Here is a 14,612-nt window from a genome sequence, read left to right as displayed (position 1 = left end):
GAGACACCACCTTGCCAACAAAGGTACGTATAGTTAAAGCCACGGTTTTCCCAGTAGTGATGTATGGAAGTGAGAGCTGGACAATCAAGAAGGCTGATCGCCGAAGAATTGATGCTTTTGAATTATGGTGCTGGAGGAGACTCTTGAGAGTCCCATGGACTGCAAGAAGATCAAACGTATCCATTCTGAAGGAAATCAGCCCTGAGTGCTCACTGGAAGGACAGATTGTGAAGCTGAGGCTCCAATAATTTGGCCACCTCATGAGAAGAGAAGACTCCCTGGAAAAGACCCTGATGTTGGGAAAGATGGAGGGCACAAGGAGAAGGGGACGACAGAGGACCAGATGGTTGGACAGTGTTCTCGAAGCTACAAACATGAGTCTGACCAAACTGCGGGAGGCAGTGGAAGACAGGAGTGCCTGGCGTGCTCTGATCCATGGGGTCATGAAGAGTCGGATACGACAAAATGACTAAACAACAACAGCTTTAAATAACAACCTCTTAACAAAAAAGACATAATGCTGAAGATGAGGAACACTACAAAACCACATGGAAGGGACAAGCTTTGTTTTTTTAAAAAACAACAACAAGAATTGTGAAGATTTGAACCTTATTTGGGTGTCTTATCAATTACCTTGGGATAATTGCAGTAAAAACCCCTCTTCTTGCTGTAGAGGTTCTCATTTCACATAGAATGAGCACATGAAAAAGAGTTTCCCTAGTTGCAAATGTGTGCTTTAGAGTACCGTTCTATCCCACCTAATTTTCCATAGAAAGTAAGAATGGCTAACAAATCAGAAGCAAAACAATATACAGCAGAACACTCCCCCAATTAAGCCCACTCACAAAATCAAAATAGAACTAAGAACATAGAATGGTACCAAACAGCAATAAAAATAAATGCAAAGCTAAGCTAGCAAAAATAATAGTCATCCAAAGAGCATTTTAAAGAGCCACATCTTTATGAACCACCTGACTCACTTCACTTAACAAGGTATTTGATAGGGTGGGTACCAGAACAGAAAAAGCCCTAGTCCCAGCAGGGCCTCAGATAATGGGTGGAGCATGCAGAGAGGAACATACAGAAAAAGAAAGTCATTAGGGTACCCTGGTGCCAAGCCAGTAAGTTGTTTTAAAGGTTAACACCAGCGCCTTGACTTGAGCCAGGAAACTAATTGACAACCAGTGCAGATCACATAGCACCAGTGTGATGGAATCAAATTGTGTTACATTCCAATTTGCAGGCTTTCTAGACTTTTCTGGTCTTGCACATTTGGAATATTTCACAACACTTTAGGTCTTAAAGAATTGCTTTTTAAATAAAACAATGTTTTAAAAAGCCCCGCATCATCTGCTGCTGATGCTATCATGCTGCTCTCAGAAAGCTGCTGTGCTGTGGTGGTTAAGAATCAGAATTATTAGTTAGAACTTGGGAGTCCTTTGTTCAAATGTCAATTCAATTGCCTGTTCATTAGCTGGCCTTAGGCAAGCTTACCATCTCCCCTGCCATCTGTAATATGGGAATACAGCACTAGTTTATCTTACACGGTTGTAAGTTAGAATTTATTACATTCTTTGACACTTTGGAAAATGGCTGTTAGGTATAAATCTGGCAAATAGCTGTAGCTGTTTTAAATGGTTCCATGTACATTGAACTAATACATATGCAAGGATTTCCACCCCTAGCCCAGGGGTATCAATTTTTAGGTTATCAATTTCCCCCCAGTATTGGTCATCCCAAGGAATGTAAATGGGAAGTTACACTCTAACGTACCTTTTTGCTTGGAGTGAGCAGGAAGCTTTCTATTAAAATCAGGTTTTAGATTGTCGTTCTTTAGGTGGGCACTATTCCTTCCTAGGTGTTTTGTAAGTTGGTAGAGACTGATTTTAGGTGCCAGAGGAAGAACATGTGGTAGTTTCTCAGCATTTGTTCATGTAGACGAATCTACACACTTCTCTCATAACACCGTAGAATGTTGCATTATGATCTGCTACATATCCCCCTAGGGGATATCATCAATTTGTCCCTTGGCACGGGGACATTCCCAGGGGAACTGAAGGAGGCAGTGGTGCGCCCGCTTTTAAAGAAAACATCATTAGATCCCTTAGATCTAACCAATTACCGCCTGGTTTCGAATCTTCCGTTCCTGGGTAAGGTGACTGAGAGAGCGGTTGCTGAACAGCTTGGTGGGTTTCTGGATGAAACATCGGCTCTGGATCCATTCCAGTCTGGCTTCCGCGCTGGTCATGGGACCGAGACGGCTCTGGTTGCCCTAACAGATGAACTTCATAGACAGCTGGATCAAGGCGGGTTGGGGCTGCTGATTCTTCTAAATCTGTCAGCAGCTTTTGACATGGTCGATCACAAACTCCTGGACCACCGCCTTGCCGACGGGGGGATCCAGGGCACAGTCCTTCAATGGCTGCGCTCGTTTCTCTCTGGTCAGGGACAGAGGGTGGCGCTTGGGGGGAATTTGTCATCGCGCCACTCCTTGGTGTGTGGAGTACCTCAGGGTGCGATACTCTCCCCGATGCTTTTCAACATCTTTATGCGCCCCCTCGCCCAGCTTGTCTGGAGTTTTGGGCTGGGCTGCCATCAGTATGCTGATGACACCCAACTCTATCTGCTGATGGATGGCCATCCTGACTCGGCCCCAGACACACTGACCAGATGTTTGGAAGCTGTGGCTGGATGGTTACGTGGGAGCTGGTTGAAGCTAAATCCTTCGAAGACAGAGGTCCTGTGGCTGGGACGGGACAATATGGGATTGGGGGGGCAACTCCCATCTCTTGCGGGGGCGCAATTAGTGCCAGCACCGTCCGTTAAGAGCTTGGGTGTAATCTTCAACACCTCCCTTTCCATGGAGGCACAGATTACAGCTATAACAAAGGCGGCATTTTTTCATCTCCGCCAAGCTAAGCAGTTGGCTCCTTACCTCTCTTGCCCTGACCTAGCCACTGTGATCTATGTGATGGTCACCTCCAGACTGGATTATTGTAACTCGCTCTACGTGGGGCTGCCCTTGAGACTGACCCAGAAACTCCAGCGGGTGCAGAATGCTGCAGCAAGACTCCTTACAGGATCCTCGCTGCGAGATCACATTCACCCGGTGCTATACCAGCTGCACTGGCTCCCGGTGGAGTACAGGATCAGGTTTAAGGTGCTTGTTTTAACCTTTAAAGCCCTATACGGCCTAGGACCCTCGTACCTACGGGACCACCTCTCCTGGTATGTCCCACAGAGAAACTTACGGTCTTCAAATAAAAACATCTTGAAGGTCCCAGGCCACAGAGAAGTTAGGCTGGCCTCAACTAGAGCCAGGGCTTTTTCGGCTGTGGCCCCAATCTGGTGGAACACTCTGTCACAAGAGACTAGGGCCCTGCGGGATTTGACATCTTTCCGCAGGGCCTGCCAGACAGAGCTGTTCCACCAGGCCTTTGGCCAGGGCACAGCCTGACTCCCTCCTTCGGCAATCTTTGCGGAGCTGTGGCCCAATCGTTGCCAGTGGTTTGATTTGAATTAATTTTATAATGAATGATTTTAGAGTGTTGTGTTGTACTGTTGTACTGTTTTATTGTTGTTAGCCGCCCTGAGCCCAGCTTCGGCTGGGGAGGGCGGGATATAAATATTATTATTATTATTATTATTATTATTATTATTATTATTATTATTATATTTTGGAAATTTGTCCATTGGCTATGCATTTGGACGACTCTTAAGGTATCATAAGCAAATTTTGCATGATGGTTCCTGAGATCAATGAGCAAGTGTTTGGATAAAATTGGATGCCATTTTGAATCAAGGTGGCAAACTGAACCTTTCAAATGCAAAAAGAAGAAAAAAAGTTTCTTAGAATTCCCGAACAACGCCAAGTATGAGGCTGCCAGTACTAACTAAAGATTGAACTTTCTCCTCAACCAATTAACTGTATAAGAATAGGAGAGAGACGTTAGATTGCAGGTCACAGGGTAGCATCTGTGTGAGCTTGTATGCTTGACTATTCCTTGCCAGACCGTCCAAATTTTACTGTTGTTCCTCAGATATATCCTAATCTGTTTTCATTCCCTGCACAGTATTTGGGTGTAAAGCATGTATACATTATGCTAAACTTAAGGTGATAATCAGGGATAGAAGCATGACAGAAAGCCATTTACTGAGTTTAGTCATTGCTCCTTCTTTGCTGTTCTGTGCCTAAGACTGAACCAAAAACTGAACCAGCAACATTTCAGCAAAGAGAACTTAAGGAGAATACTGGAATAGTGTCCCATCTGTCAGGACAAAGTTAGCCTAACTCTTCTGTACAATTCTGATTTGTTTCACTACACATATGCAGCTTTGCATAGTGCTTAGAGATTTCTGGAGAGCTTTATAATTCATGAAATAATGAATCTTCGGTTTTTAACTTTGGAACAAGATGGTGAGTCATTTAGCCTTTTCTCATTAACCTTTCATTCCATGTCCTGACGCACGAGGGAGAAAATGGGATGGCAGTTGGAGGTGATCATTACTGCCTATTAACCTATGTTATCCTACCTCATTGAGATATGAAATTCGTACTTGCTGTGTAATGAATTCCACAGGGGCTTGAAAGAAAGATACCAGAAAGGCTACATCGACGAGTGAAGGGAGTGCTAAAGGGTTGTTGGTGTTTTGCAGGATTAATTGGATTGTGTAGCCTGTACAACCATGGAAGGAGATTGTTTGAGCTGCATGAAGTATCTGATGTTTGTCTTCAATTTCTTCATATTTGTAAGTATCCTTGGATTTTCCGTCACATACCACGTCTTTCATATCTCTGCTTGCGAGGTCAGTGCTGGCTATACTGTGATAGACTTTCTTCAATACAGAATTGCCCTTCAGTTTCATATATAACAGCATCTGAAACATATGTAACACCTCTCATCATAAGCTGCCAGGACACTTAACATCCCCATGGCTTGGTATCACTGATAAGGGGAATGGATACTGTTCTTCTAACAATTAGTAAGACCTGTGAACAGATCTCAAGACCAGATTTTCAAGCATTTATCCAATCACTGGCTAAATTGGCACCGTATAGTTTATTAAAGTATGGAATATAATTGCATTGTGTCTTAGAACTTCTTCTTCCAACAACCATAAAGTTGCATAAAGAGCATGCTAACCCTTTTGTTGATCATTTCTAAGCCAAACTAACTAGCACTATTAGAATGGTCAACATAGCAATAGTAACAATAAGCCAGTGTCATATGGTGTCAAAAGTTTCATGCTACGAAGAAAATTGCTGAAGTTCAGCTTCCTGTGATGGTTGTGTTTTTTGCTGAAGAACGCACCTCTGGAAACACACCTAGAATAATAATAATATATTGTGTATCTGTACAGTTTGTATAGTACAGGTGAATCATTTTGGCGGGCAGGGGAAGCTTATTTTGTAAGATTTAATAACATGGGATAAAGAATGTATTATACAGGTAGGGGACAATCTAGCAGCCCTACCAAGCCCCTTTTTATATCTGAAAATGAATGAAAGCTTTACAAAGATGGGGCCTATGTCTCTGATGTCCCTGAGGTTGTCCTATTGCTTCTTCCATGGATTCTACACAGGAAATAACTACACAGGAAGAGCTGAGCTATAAAGAAAAAATGGGCGCTTCCTTGCTATAAATAGCCCAGATAATGAAAAGTGTGTGTGTGTGTTGGTGGGGGAAATTGTAGGAAATGCACACTGTGAAAAAAGTAAGCTTGCATGGCAGAAAGCTAGCTTAGTCATGCAGCTATTGTGTTGGTTAGATCTCTTAGCTGGGGATGAACTCACTGGAGAGAATCTAGAAAGGAATTGAATGTCTTTATCTGAAATATTTCCCTTTTTGGCAGCTGGGTGGCACATCTCTACTGGGAGTTGGAATATGGGTCATAGTGGATCCCACAGGATTCCGAGAGATAGTGGCTAGTAATCCTCTGCTTTTCACGGGGGCATACATCATGCTGGCGATGGGAGCAATGCTCTTCCTGCTGGGGTTCCTTGGCTGCTGTGGAGCCATCCGCGAGAACAAATGCCTCCTTCTCTTTGTAAGTACTGTTGGCTCTTTCATATGTGGTTTTCTTTTGTATCTGCCTGCGCCGTATGGATAGCTGATTAGGTAATACCGGTACAGATTGTTTTGCACATCCAATTGTTTGCAAACTGCAGTTTTTGCACAGTTGACAACTAAAGGCATTTCATCCTAATCTGCATGCAAGTTCTGCTGTACAGCTAATGAATTGCTTTTTGCGATCACTTATAAGTAATAATCATAACTACTTGAAAATAAACAAGAAGAACATGCAGATATTTTGAGCATGGAGAGCTAGTTGCCATTTTGCTACCTACATAGGTAGATCTTTTAGGTTAACTTTGTGTGCAAGCCATTTCAAATTAAAACTCTGAAGAAGGTGACAAAATAGCAGGAAAAGGTAAAGAGATCTGTAGTGTGCTTAATTTTTGTTTGTTTGTTTTATTTACTTTTGGTTTGTTTTTAAGTGTAGGGTTTTAAATGTTTCAATTGCATTTTTAATCGTTATGAGCAGTTTTGAGGATTCTAGTAAAAAATAAACATTGCAGAACTCCCGTTGAGTAGATATGAATATAATAATAATAATAATAATTTATTATTTATACCCCGCCCATCTGGCTGGGCCTCCCCAGCCACTCTGGGCGGCTTCCATAAAAACCAAAAATACAATAAAATATCACACGTTAAAAACTTCCCTGAACAGGGCTGCCTTGAGTCCAATTGTAGCCTGATAAATAACATTTAATCTCAAATATTGAATGTTATTTGGGAGGGGAAAATTGTGCCTGCAGCTATGAATAGTGCTATAGGATGGTTCAGGCTTCTAACAAGCTACAGTTCCCAGATGTAGTAGGGAATTGTGATTTGCTTAAGAGTAGATGCAGAAACATCTGATCTCCTCATTGCAGCTACAAAGGAGGAGACAATGAGAAGCACACGATATAAAACTTTGCTGCAACTCATTCATATAGTGGGAAATCATAGTTTCTTGTTACATCTGGTCCTGTAAGTACTTTACGACAAAAGGACATAAAAAGAGCCCTGCTGGATCAGATCAAATGACTGTCTGTTCTGGCATTCTCTTCTCACAGTGGCCAACCAGTTACAAGACATCTCACTCATGCTTCCCAGCCACTTCTGTTCAGGGGCATAATATCTAGCCCAGTTGGTTAGAGCGTGGGGCTGATTATGGCAAGGTCCCATACGGGCTACCTGTATATTCCTACATTGCAGGGGGTTGAATTAGATGACCAATGCCTTCCAATTGTATGATTCAATGATCTCTGATAATACGTCACCACTGATAGCTCTATTCTCTCTATTTTACCCCTATAAAACCACCTGTATTTTCATCAAGCGTGCATACACAAGTGCTCCCATAAGAACTTTATACCTTATCTGTACCCCCATTTCTCCCATATATGCACTATTTAATCAGCATGCACTATTTAATCAGCCCTAGAGTCAAGAGTATGAAGTCCCCCTTTGTCAGCCTTCTTCAAGCTGCAAGTGAACTCCAAAAAAGTAATCAATTAGTTTCTAAGAAGTCCTTAATGCACAAAATTCAAGTGTGACTGTGGCCCACAAGGTTTGCCATATCACATTTGGGTACATGTGGAAAGAAAAACCTAAAGGTGTGGATGTGTGCATGTGCGCATGTGTGCACACCATCTGGGTCAAGTAGATTTGGGTTTCATTATAATGTACATTATAGAGATGCCATACATAATGAAAGGAAGCCTGTGACTGAAGTGGAAAGCTGCAACGTTATCCTAGTTCCACACCCAGCCACCCTTCAATTTGCCTGTTATCCTATATACCTGAGGGTGTGCGTAATGGCTAAACTTTTCATTTGGTACGTCATTTTATTCGGTATAAAATGGGATGGAAAAAGTTATGTAAGAGTTTCCCCCTAGGAACAAGGACTTCCCAAATGGAGGTTTCTTCCAAAGAGGGAGTGATGGGAAAGAATTCACTATGCAAAGCGATTTAGTGTGTGACTTGTGGAAATATTGGCCTGGCGAGATTTTCATATTTCTTCAGGAAGTTCAAATGAAGTGGCTGTTAACTGTAGCTGGGGTTGTGGGAGAAGTGTTACTTTCATGGACTGATCAAAAGCCAAGTCCTCATATGAAGTTTTCAAAAATAGATGAGCCAGAGGCTTCCTGAGAGAGATTTTGCAGTGATACATAATGAATGCCTAAAGCTTTTAGCTCAAGTGTAAACTCAAGGCAAGCGTACAGCATGGGTAAGAGACAAGAGAGAAACATGCATCCCAAGGGAAGTTCTCAAGCTTCTTTCTGCGTAGAGATTATTTTTCATGTTATATTTTTATAAGAAATGTTGCAGTTGAATCTGATATGTTGCATCAAGCGTCAGGCTGTGTTGTGCTTCACAGCCCCCAAAGCTGTTGTTCTAGCAGTTGATCTTTGCAAGGTTGTGTTTAAAAAAAACACAAAAAAACACTGCACACTCCTTGGAAGACTTAGAAATGAGCTTGCTGTGAAATACCCCTAAAGCCATTTCACTTGCTGCTTGATAAAATAGTGGGGTCCATGGTGTATATTTGAATTTCGGAAGGCTACAAAAGAGTATAAATCAGACTTGGTGTACCCATAAGAAATTCCTTTGAATTACGAATCTGCCCCTTCCTCTTTCTCCACCCACATTGCAACAAAGGTAAAGGGGGAGGAGAACTAAGTACTGTTTGATCTAATTTTTACTGAGGACCAAACTGGCACCAGGGGGACCTTTCCTCTCATTCAGGTGGTTAATGCGCTCATCTCCCTGGCCACAGTCCGAGTCCTGTTTCCCCAAGCCAGCAGCTAGACAAGGGCAGACTACGTGATGAGTTTCATGTTTAGTTTGACCCTCAAAACATTCCAGTATGCAAATCACGGTATTATTTGCAGATACAGATGGGGAAATGAGGCTGAGAAAGAATCTTCTCCCATACCTTTGGATAATGAAACTGTGGATGGTCTTTTTCTCCATGTGAGAGTGTGGTTATTGTTATTGTTTATTACTATGTTATGTTTTGTGTGTTTTTGTGTTTTTATATTGTAAACCGCCCTGTGATCCTCGGATGAAGGACAGTAGAGACATTAAATAAATAATAATAATAATTTGCCCAATGACTCTGGGGCAGAAAATCTATGTCAAAGTGATGGGGGCAGGGAGTCCTTGGCAGGGAGGCCAGAGAGTGGAGGATTTTAAGTGAGTTGGTATGATCAACAGTGAATCCATATGATCAGCAGAATGGTTTGTAAAGTAAAGCCTTGCAGTTTTGCAGTCTGGCGTGTCCCTGGATGTTTTGTTGATCTATGGATTTGGCAGATTTCTTCCAGCGTAGCTGCAGATTTCCTTTGCATGGCGAGGACAAATTCCTCACTCAGTTTGATTTATCGTTTTGATTATTTTGAGAGATTCTGTCCCAGCTGTTTGCTGTAGATGTACAGTGATTTGTCTGCCTTTCTTTTTCTCTCTTTCAGTTCTTCATGTTTATTTTGCTAATCTTCCTGGCAGAACTCTCAGCTGCAATCCTGGCTTTTATCTTTAGAGAAAATGTAAGTATTACAATTTCAGCATGGCGCCCTGCAGATTTTGGTTCAGGTGGACTTCAAGTTAGAAGGTTATAAGCTTGCTGAGTTGTTATCTGTTAGGATGGCAGTGGAGCAATATTCCCATTATTACTCCTGGTCTGAACATCATGCAGTTACCTGTTGAATGCAAGCAAAAGAAACTTGTGTCAAGTAGATGGTTTATGTGTAGAGGAGATAACATGCCCCCCAAAGGTTTCCAGAGTTAAGGAGCTTAGGCAGGCTCATACTTTAAAAAAAAATCATCCTCATTAAAATTGAATTAGCTGTAGTTTCATAGATCAGAGACAAAATTAATAACAGTTTGAGAGGTTAAAAGAACATAGCACAGCAGGATAGAAAGAAGTAAATTCATCATAAGTTATTTCATTTTGCCAGTATGAAGAATCTGTCACATGCATGCTTTTCCAAGTCTGCAGTGCAATGCTTATCTGTCCAGTACCACCTGTACTGAAAACAGAGCTTTAAATCAGCTCAGATAGACCAAACATTCCTTTAATAAAACTGCTATCATATTTAGGCTGCCATTTTCCTCTTGTCTAGAGGATGGACTAAGCTGATGCCCTATCACAAGTCCATTCCATCTTTATTTGTGTGAGTTTTTCAAAAGAATGCACAAATAAAATCTACATTTGAAATGTATGCATTTGTATGCATTTCTTAAGTAAAACACACGCTTTTTACTTATATGTATTTTCAATGCATTTTCCTCATAAAATATGTATGTTTATTGTCCATAAAACCCATATTTTTGTGCATACCTTCTGCTTACTAAAGCTGAATTGCAAAATCTAACTGCAAGCAAGTTCAGGAGTGCAGATTTACCTACAATTCTCTGTGATTCAAAACAAAATACAAAAAAAGACAACTACACATTCCTAAACAAAGGGATTGGGTTTTTTGCCTTTACATTGGGGTGGTGGTCCTCGGTTGGGGGTGGGAGACCCGGAGCAATGACCAAAGCTTCCTAGGAACACCCAATTTTTTAGGAACGCTACTGTAAGTGTTGACTTGCAATATAGGCAAACATGAGATACTTCTCCTTTTTTGCTTTCACTTGTTTTCTTGTTGCAGTTGTGAACACAGGAACCCCACATTTACACCTTACATAGCCTAAGTTAGCTGGTGTGTCCTGGTGCGACTTCAGTTGCTTTTGTCCATTGTTCTATTTGGCAAATTCAATTTCCTGAAAAAATTTTGCTTTGCTTTTGTATTTTGCTTTGTATTTATTTGGCTGTTTTCTGGCACAAATCAGCAGCCTCATTTCTGTGTGTTTGGGTTTTTTGTTTTTTTAAAAAAAGAGCTAAAGATAGAGACATTTAGCAAATAAACCTGTGGGAATGGCAGAAAAACAAAGTATTCACTAATAGGGTGAGAATGAGAATGACACAAAGAAGCCTGTGGACAGAAACTTTGGCATAGTGTAACCCAATGCTCTATAAACACAGGGCTTGCTTTTAATTCCCCCATGTTTAAGGAAGTAGGTGGTCAGATTTTTAAAAACATTGCTAGCCCCAAGAGCCCATTGTGTTCTGTAGTAAGCTGCAGTGTAAGCTTCCAAGGGGCATTTTGGTTCACCGCTGTGGGAGCTTGAATAATGGTGTGTCTGAAACATACCTTTCACTTGAGGTACAAGAAAACGTAAGATTTTTCCCTGTCCATGTAGAAACATACATACCTGCAGTTCAAACCATGCTCAAGGTTGCCTACCACATGAAAAAAATACTTAACGACAACATAACAAAAGTAGTCATAATAAATGAAACATTTTTTTAAAAAAATACACAACTAAGCCAAACCATTTCCACATAAATCACAAGGGCTAAAATAAAGATACAAAAAAATCAGCAGCAATAACCCCCAACCACAACAGCCTCTGCCAAACAGCACCCTAGTCTAAGAGTCTGTGCAGCAACCTCAGCTTTTGTAGCTGGAGTCAGTCAAGACCCAGTCCTCCCAGGCCAGATGGAAAAAGTCCTGTGTGAGTATTAAACTTTCCATTCTAGTCACTCTTCATTTTTCTCTGGCCTTTCTGATATCAACTGTATGATTCACAGTGTTACCAATGAGCTCATTCTCCTGTTCCTTTATTCTGCCCATATCACCTCTCCCTGCCTCCCTCTTAGATTCTTTCCTTCCAAGATACAAGTTTTGGCCCATCTCTTTCTCAAGGACTTTGCAAATTCTGCAGCTCCCTGTTGCTAATTTATTGCTTTCTTAACACCCTTTGTGAGGGCTAAATAATTGCTACTAATAATAATGACACATAGTAACATTGTTACTAAGCTTTCTACCATCAGTTTGGTGCTTTTTTAACATATGCAGATTTAGGAAGCTGTTGTTGCAGGTTTGTGTAACTGATTAAACACATAAATTTGGGAAGACTCAGTGGTAAAGCAACTACAGAAAGTCCCAGTTTCAGTCCTTGGTATCTCTAGGTAGAAGTAGACATTCCTGCTTGAAACCCTGAAAAGTTGCTGGTCTGACTCAGTGTAAGGCAGCTTCCTATGTTTCTATGGGCTGTGGAACTGAATTGCACACATTACTTACGTTGTGCAGTGGTCACAATGAAATCCAGTAGCTTGATCTTGTGCAAAAAATTAAGATTGTGGTGTTGCATCCTCAACAGGGCTCAGATATGTACCTTTATTTCATTTTGCAGTTGGAACCCACTTCCAGTATTCAGTACTTCCAATTGTTTGTCACAACAGCCCTGAGAACGTTGGACTTACTCCCCACCCACAAATATTCCCAGTTCTTTGTTCCATCTGGCAAGTTTTCTCTTGATGTCCATAATCTCTCCTGTCCTCTAGCTGTGCATTGCTCTGAGGCTTCTCTTGACTCTCCAGAGTATATTTGGGGAGGACATGGAAAGAAAGGGGCTCATTGCACTAGTGAGAATCGTTGAGCTGGCTTCCGCTAGCACAATAATTTAGTTGAACAAGAACCCTAGTTGCTTTTTTACCCCAAAGTAGAGTTCACATTCTATTGCTTATATCCTCTTGTTAGTAATACAACCCACCATGTCTCTAGGCTCATGATCTTGGAAAGTGTGCTTCTGTTCATAACATGTGTAGACACTTGTGTTTGGGTGCCCATGCTATCAGGGACATATGTTCTTACCTCTGTTTCCATGGGTTTATTTCCTTAAACAAGATGTACTTTGCTTTGTGACTTAGAGAAAAATGTATTTTCTTTCCTTTAAAGATCTTCAAGATCTTTACCTGTAGTAATATATTGAAGTATTTCAGTTGGTTGCTCCCGTTAATGAATCTGTTGAAAGCAGAACAATCATCTCCCCCCCCTTTTTTAAAAAAAAGCCTTTTACTGGTTTGACAGGACTAATTGTAGTGTGTTTTTTATACAGAAGAAATTAATGAGGGAGCAAGTATAGTGTAACCTTGCAGCAGACTTAACAAGGATTTAACATCGGTTAAATTTTTCCCAAAGAGGCTATGTTTTCACCATTCTTATTTTTTTAAAAAGACCTTAAAATAAGTAAAGAAGTGAGGTTTAGAAAGTCAATGCTGAAAGAGTCATATCTGTCCAAAGGTTAGAAGGAAATAATGTCTCTCTTCTCAGCTGGTGTTCTCTGCAATTGAACAGAAGGGAAATAACTGCACTTTGTAAGGAGTTTTAGATACCCCGTTTCAAGTAGCACAGGCAGGGAGAAAGCGTAATTGTGTCTTGGTGGCAACAGCTATTGCTCTATAAATAGCGACCACTTCCTGGGGATCTGTTGGGGTCTGGTCAATACAGCTCTTGTTTTCTGAATTTGTTGAATTCTTTCAGGACAGTGCAAATAGAAGACCTCACACATAGTAGAGGAAAACCACACACTTGCACAAGCTGTTACATTTAGGTATCAGCAGTCCAGGTGTGCATGTTTTTCTTTCCGTGTGTCTATGAACAATGGGGATTTGCTTTCCTGTGATTGTACAGTGTTTTTGAGCATGTTGCAGCATTAAGGGAGGCAAACCAAAAGAATAGACTATGGGTGTGGCTGTGGAAACTATCCTTCAGGCACAAGCAGCATTCATTTCTTGCATCCAGCTCACCTAGTGACCTCACCACTCACAAAGCTTTCAACATATGTACTTGGCTGGGTGGGTGTGACACTTTATGGCTGCAAGGAGCCTCACAGAGCATTCTGAGAAGCATATTCTATAATCATTGCATTTTACAGTGGCTATTGCGGCACCCTTAGTGGTCTTTCTGATATTAGCGCTGTGGCCCAAGCATCTTCTGCAACTTTGCAAGGGACTATGGAGCGCACCACTTAGATCACATAGTCTCCACTGACTCTCCTAAATGTATTGCTGCCCCAAGTAGTGTTCCTTGTGTTCCCACTGTAGTTGAGCCAGCCCAGTCTGCCATATTAGCAGGGACGCTAGCAGGACAAGTAGGACATGTGCTGCCCGTGCTATTCTTAAAGGTAAAAGGTAAAGGGACAACTCTGGGGTTGCAGCGCTCATCTTGCTTTATTGGCCGAGGTAGCTGGCATACAGCTTCCGGGTCATGTGGCCAGCATGACTGAGCCACTTCTGGCGAACCAGAGCAGCACACAGAAATGCCATTTACCTTCCTGACGGAGTGGTGCTTGTTTATCTACTTGCACTTTGACGTGCTTTCAAACCGCTCAGTTGGCAGGAGCTGGGACCGAACAACAGGAGCTCACCCCGTCGCAGGGATCCGAACTGCCGACCTTCCGATCAGCAAGCCCTAGGCTCAGTGGTTTAGACCACAGCGCCACCCAAAATATAGGTCTTTACTTGGCTATAAATGGGGTACCATATCAGGCTGCGTTCAAGTAGGGGGAACCTGGAGAAGAGACTCTGCAGAAGGTTGCATATGATGATAGGAAGCTACCTCATATAGAGTAAGACTCTTGGTCCATCTATCTCAGTATCGTCTACAGTTTAGAATCTATACCGAGTGGCAGCAGCTTTCCAGGATTTCAGACAGGGGAGTCTGCTTGGAG

The 14,612-nt window shown here is 41.8% G+C and overlaps 1 protein-coding gene across 8 annotated transcripts in view; it reads left to right on the top strand.

Moving 5' to 3' along the window:
• The window catches only part of TSPAN18 (tetraspanin 18), a 168,222-nt gene that overhangs the window by 134,878 nt on the left and 18,732 nt on the right, over window positions 1-14,612 (top strand). For all 8 annotated transcript variants that reach the window (XM_081166602.1, XM_081166598.1, XM_081166601.1 and 5 more), the window contains 3 exons: window positions 4,657-4,749; window positions 5,854-6,048; window positions 9,524-9,598. In XM_081166602.1, coding sequence (XP_081022728.1) covers window positions 4,687-4,749; window positions 5,854-6,048; window positions 9,524-9,598 — 333 coding nt within the window. In that variant the 5' untranslated portion in view covers window positions 4,657-4,686. The remainder of the gene's footprint in view (window positions 1-4,656; window positions 4,750-5,853; window positions 6,049-9,523; window positions 9,599-14,612) is intronic.

The sequence above is a fragment of the Podarcis bocagei genome (genome assembly GCF_964188305.1).
Source record: "Podarcis bocagei genome assembly, chromosome: 1".
NCBI classification, from domain to species: Eukaryota; Metazoa; Chordata; class Lepidosauria; order Squamata; family Lacertidae; genus Podarcis; species Podarcis bocagei.
The sequence above is the reverse complement of the archived record's forward strand: the minus strand, read 5'-3'. Positions and strand labels throughout refer to the sequence as shown.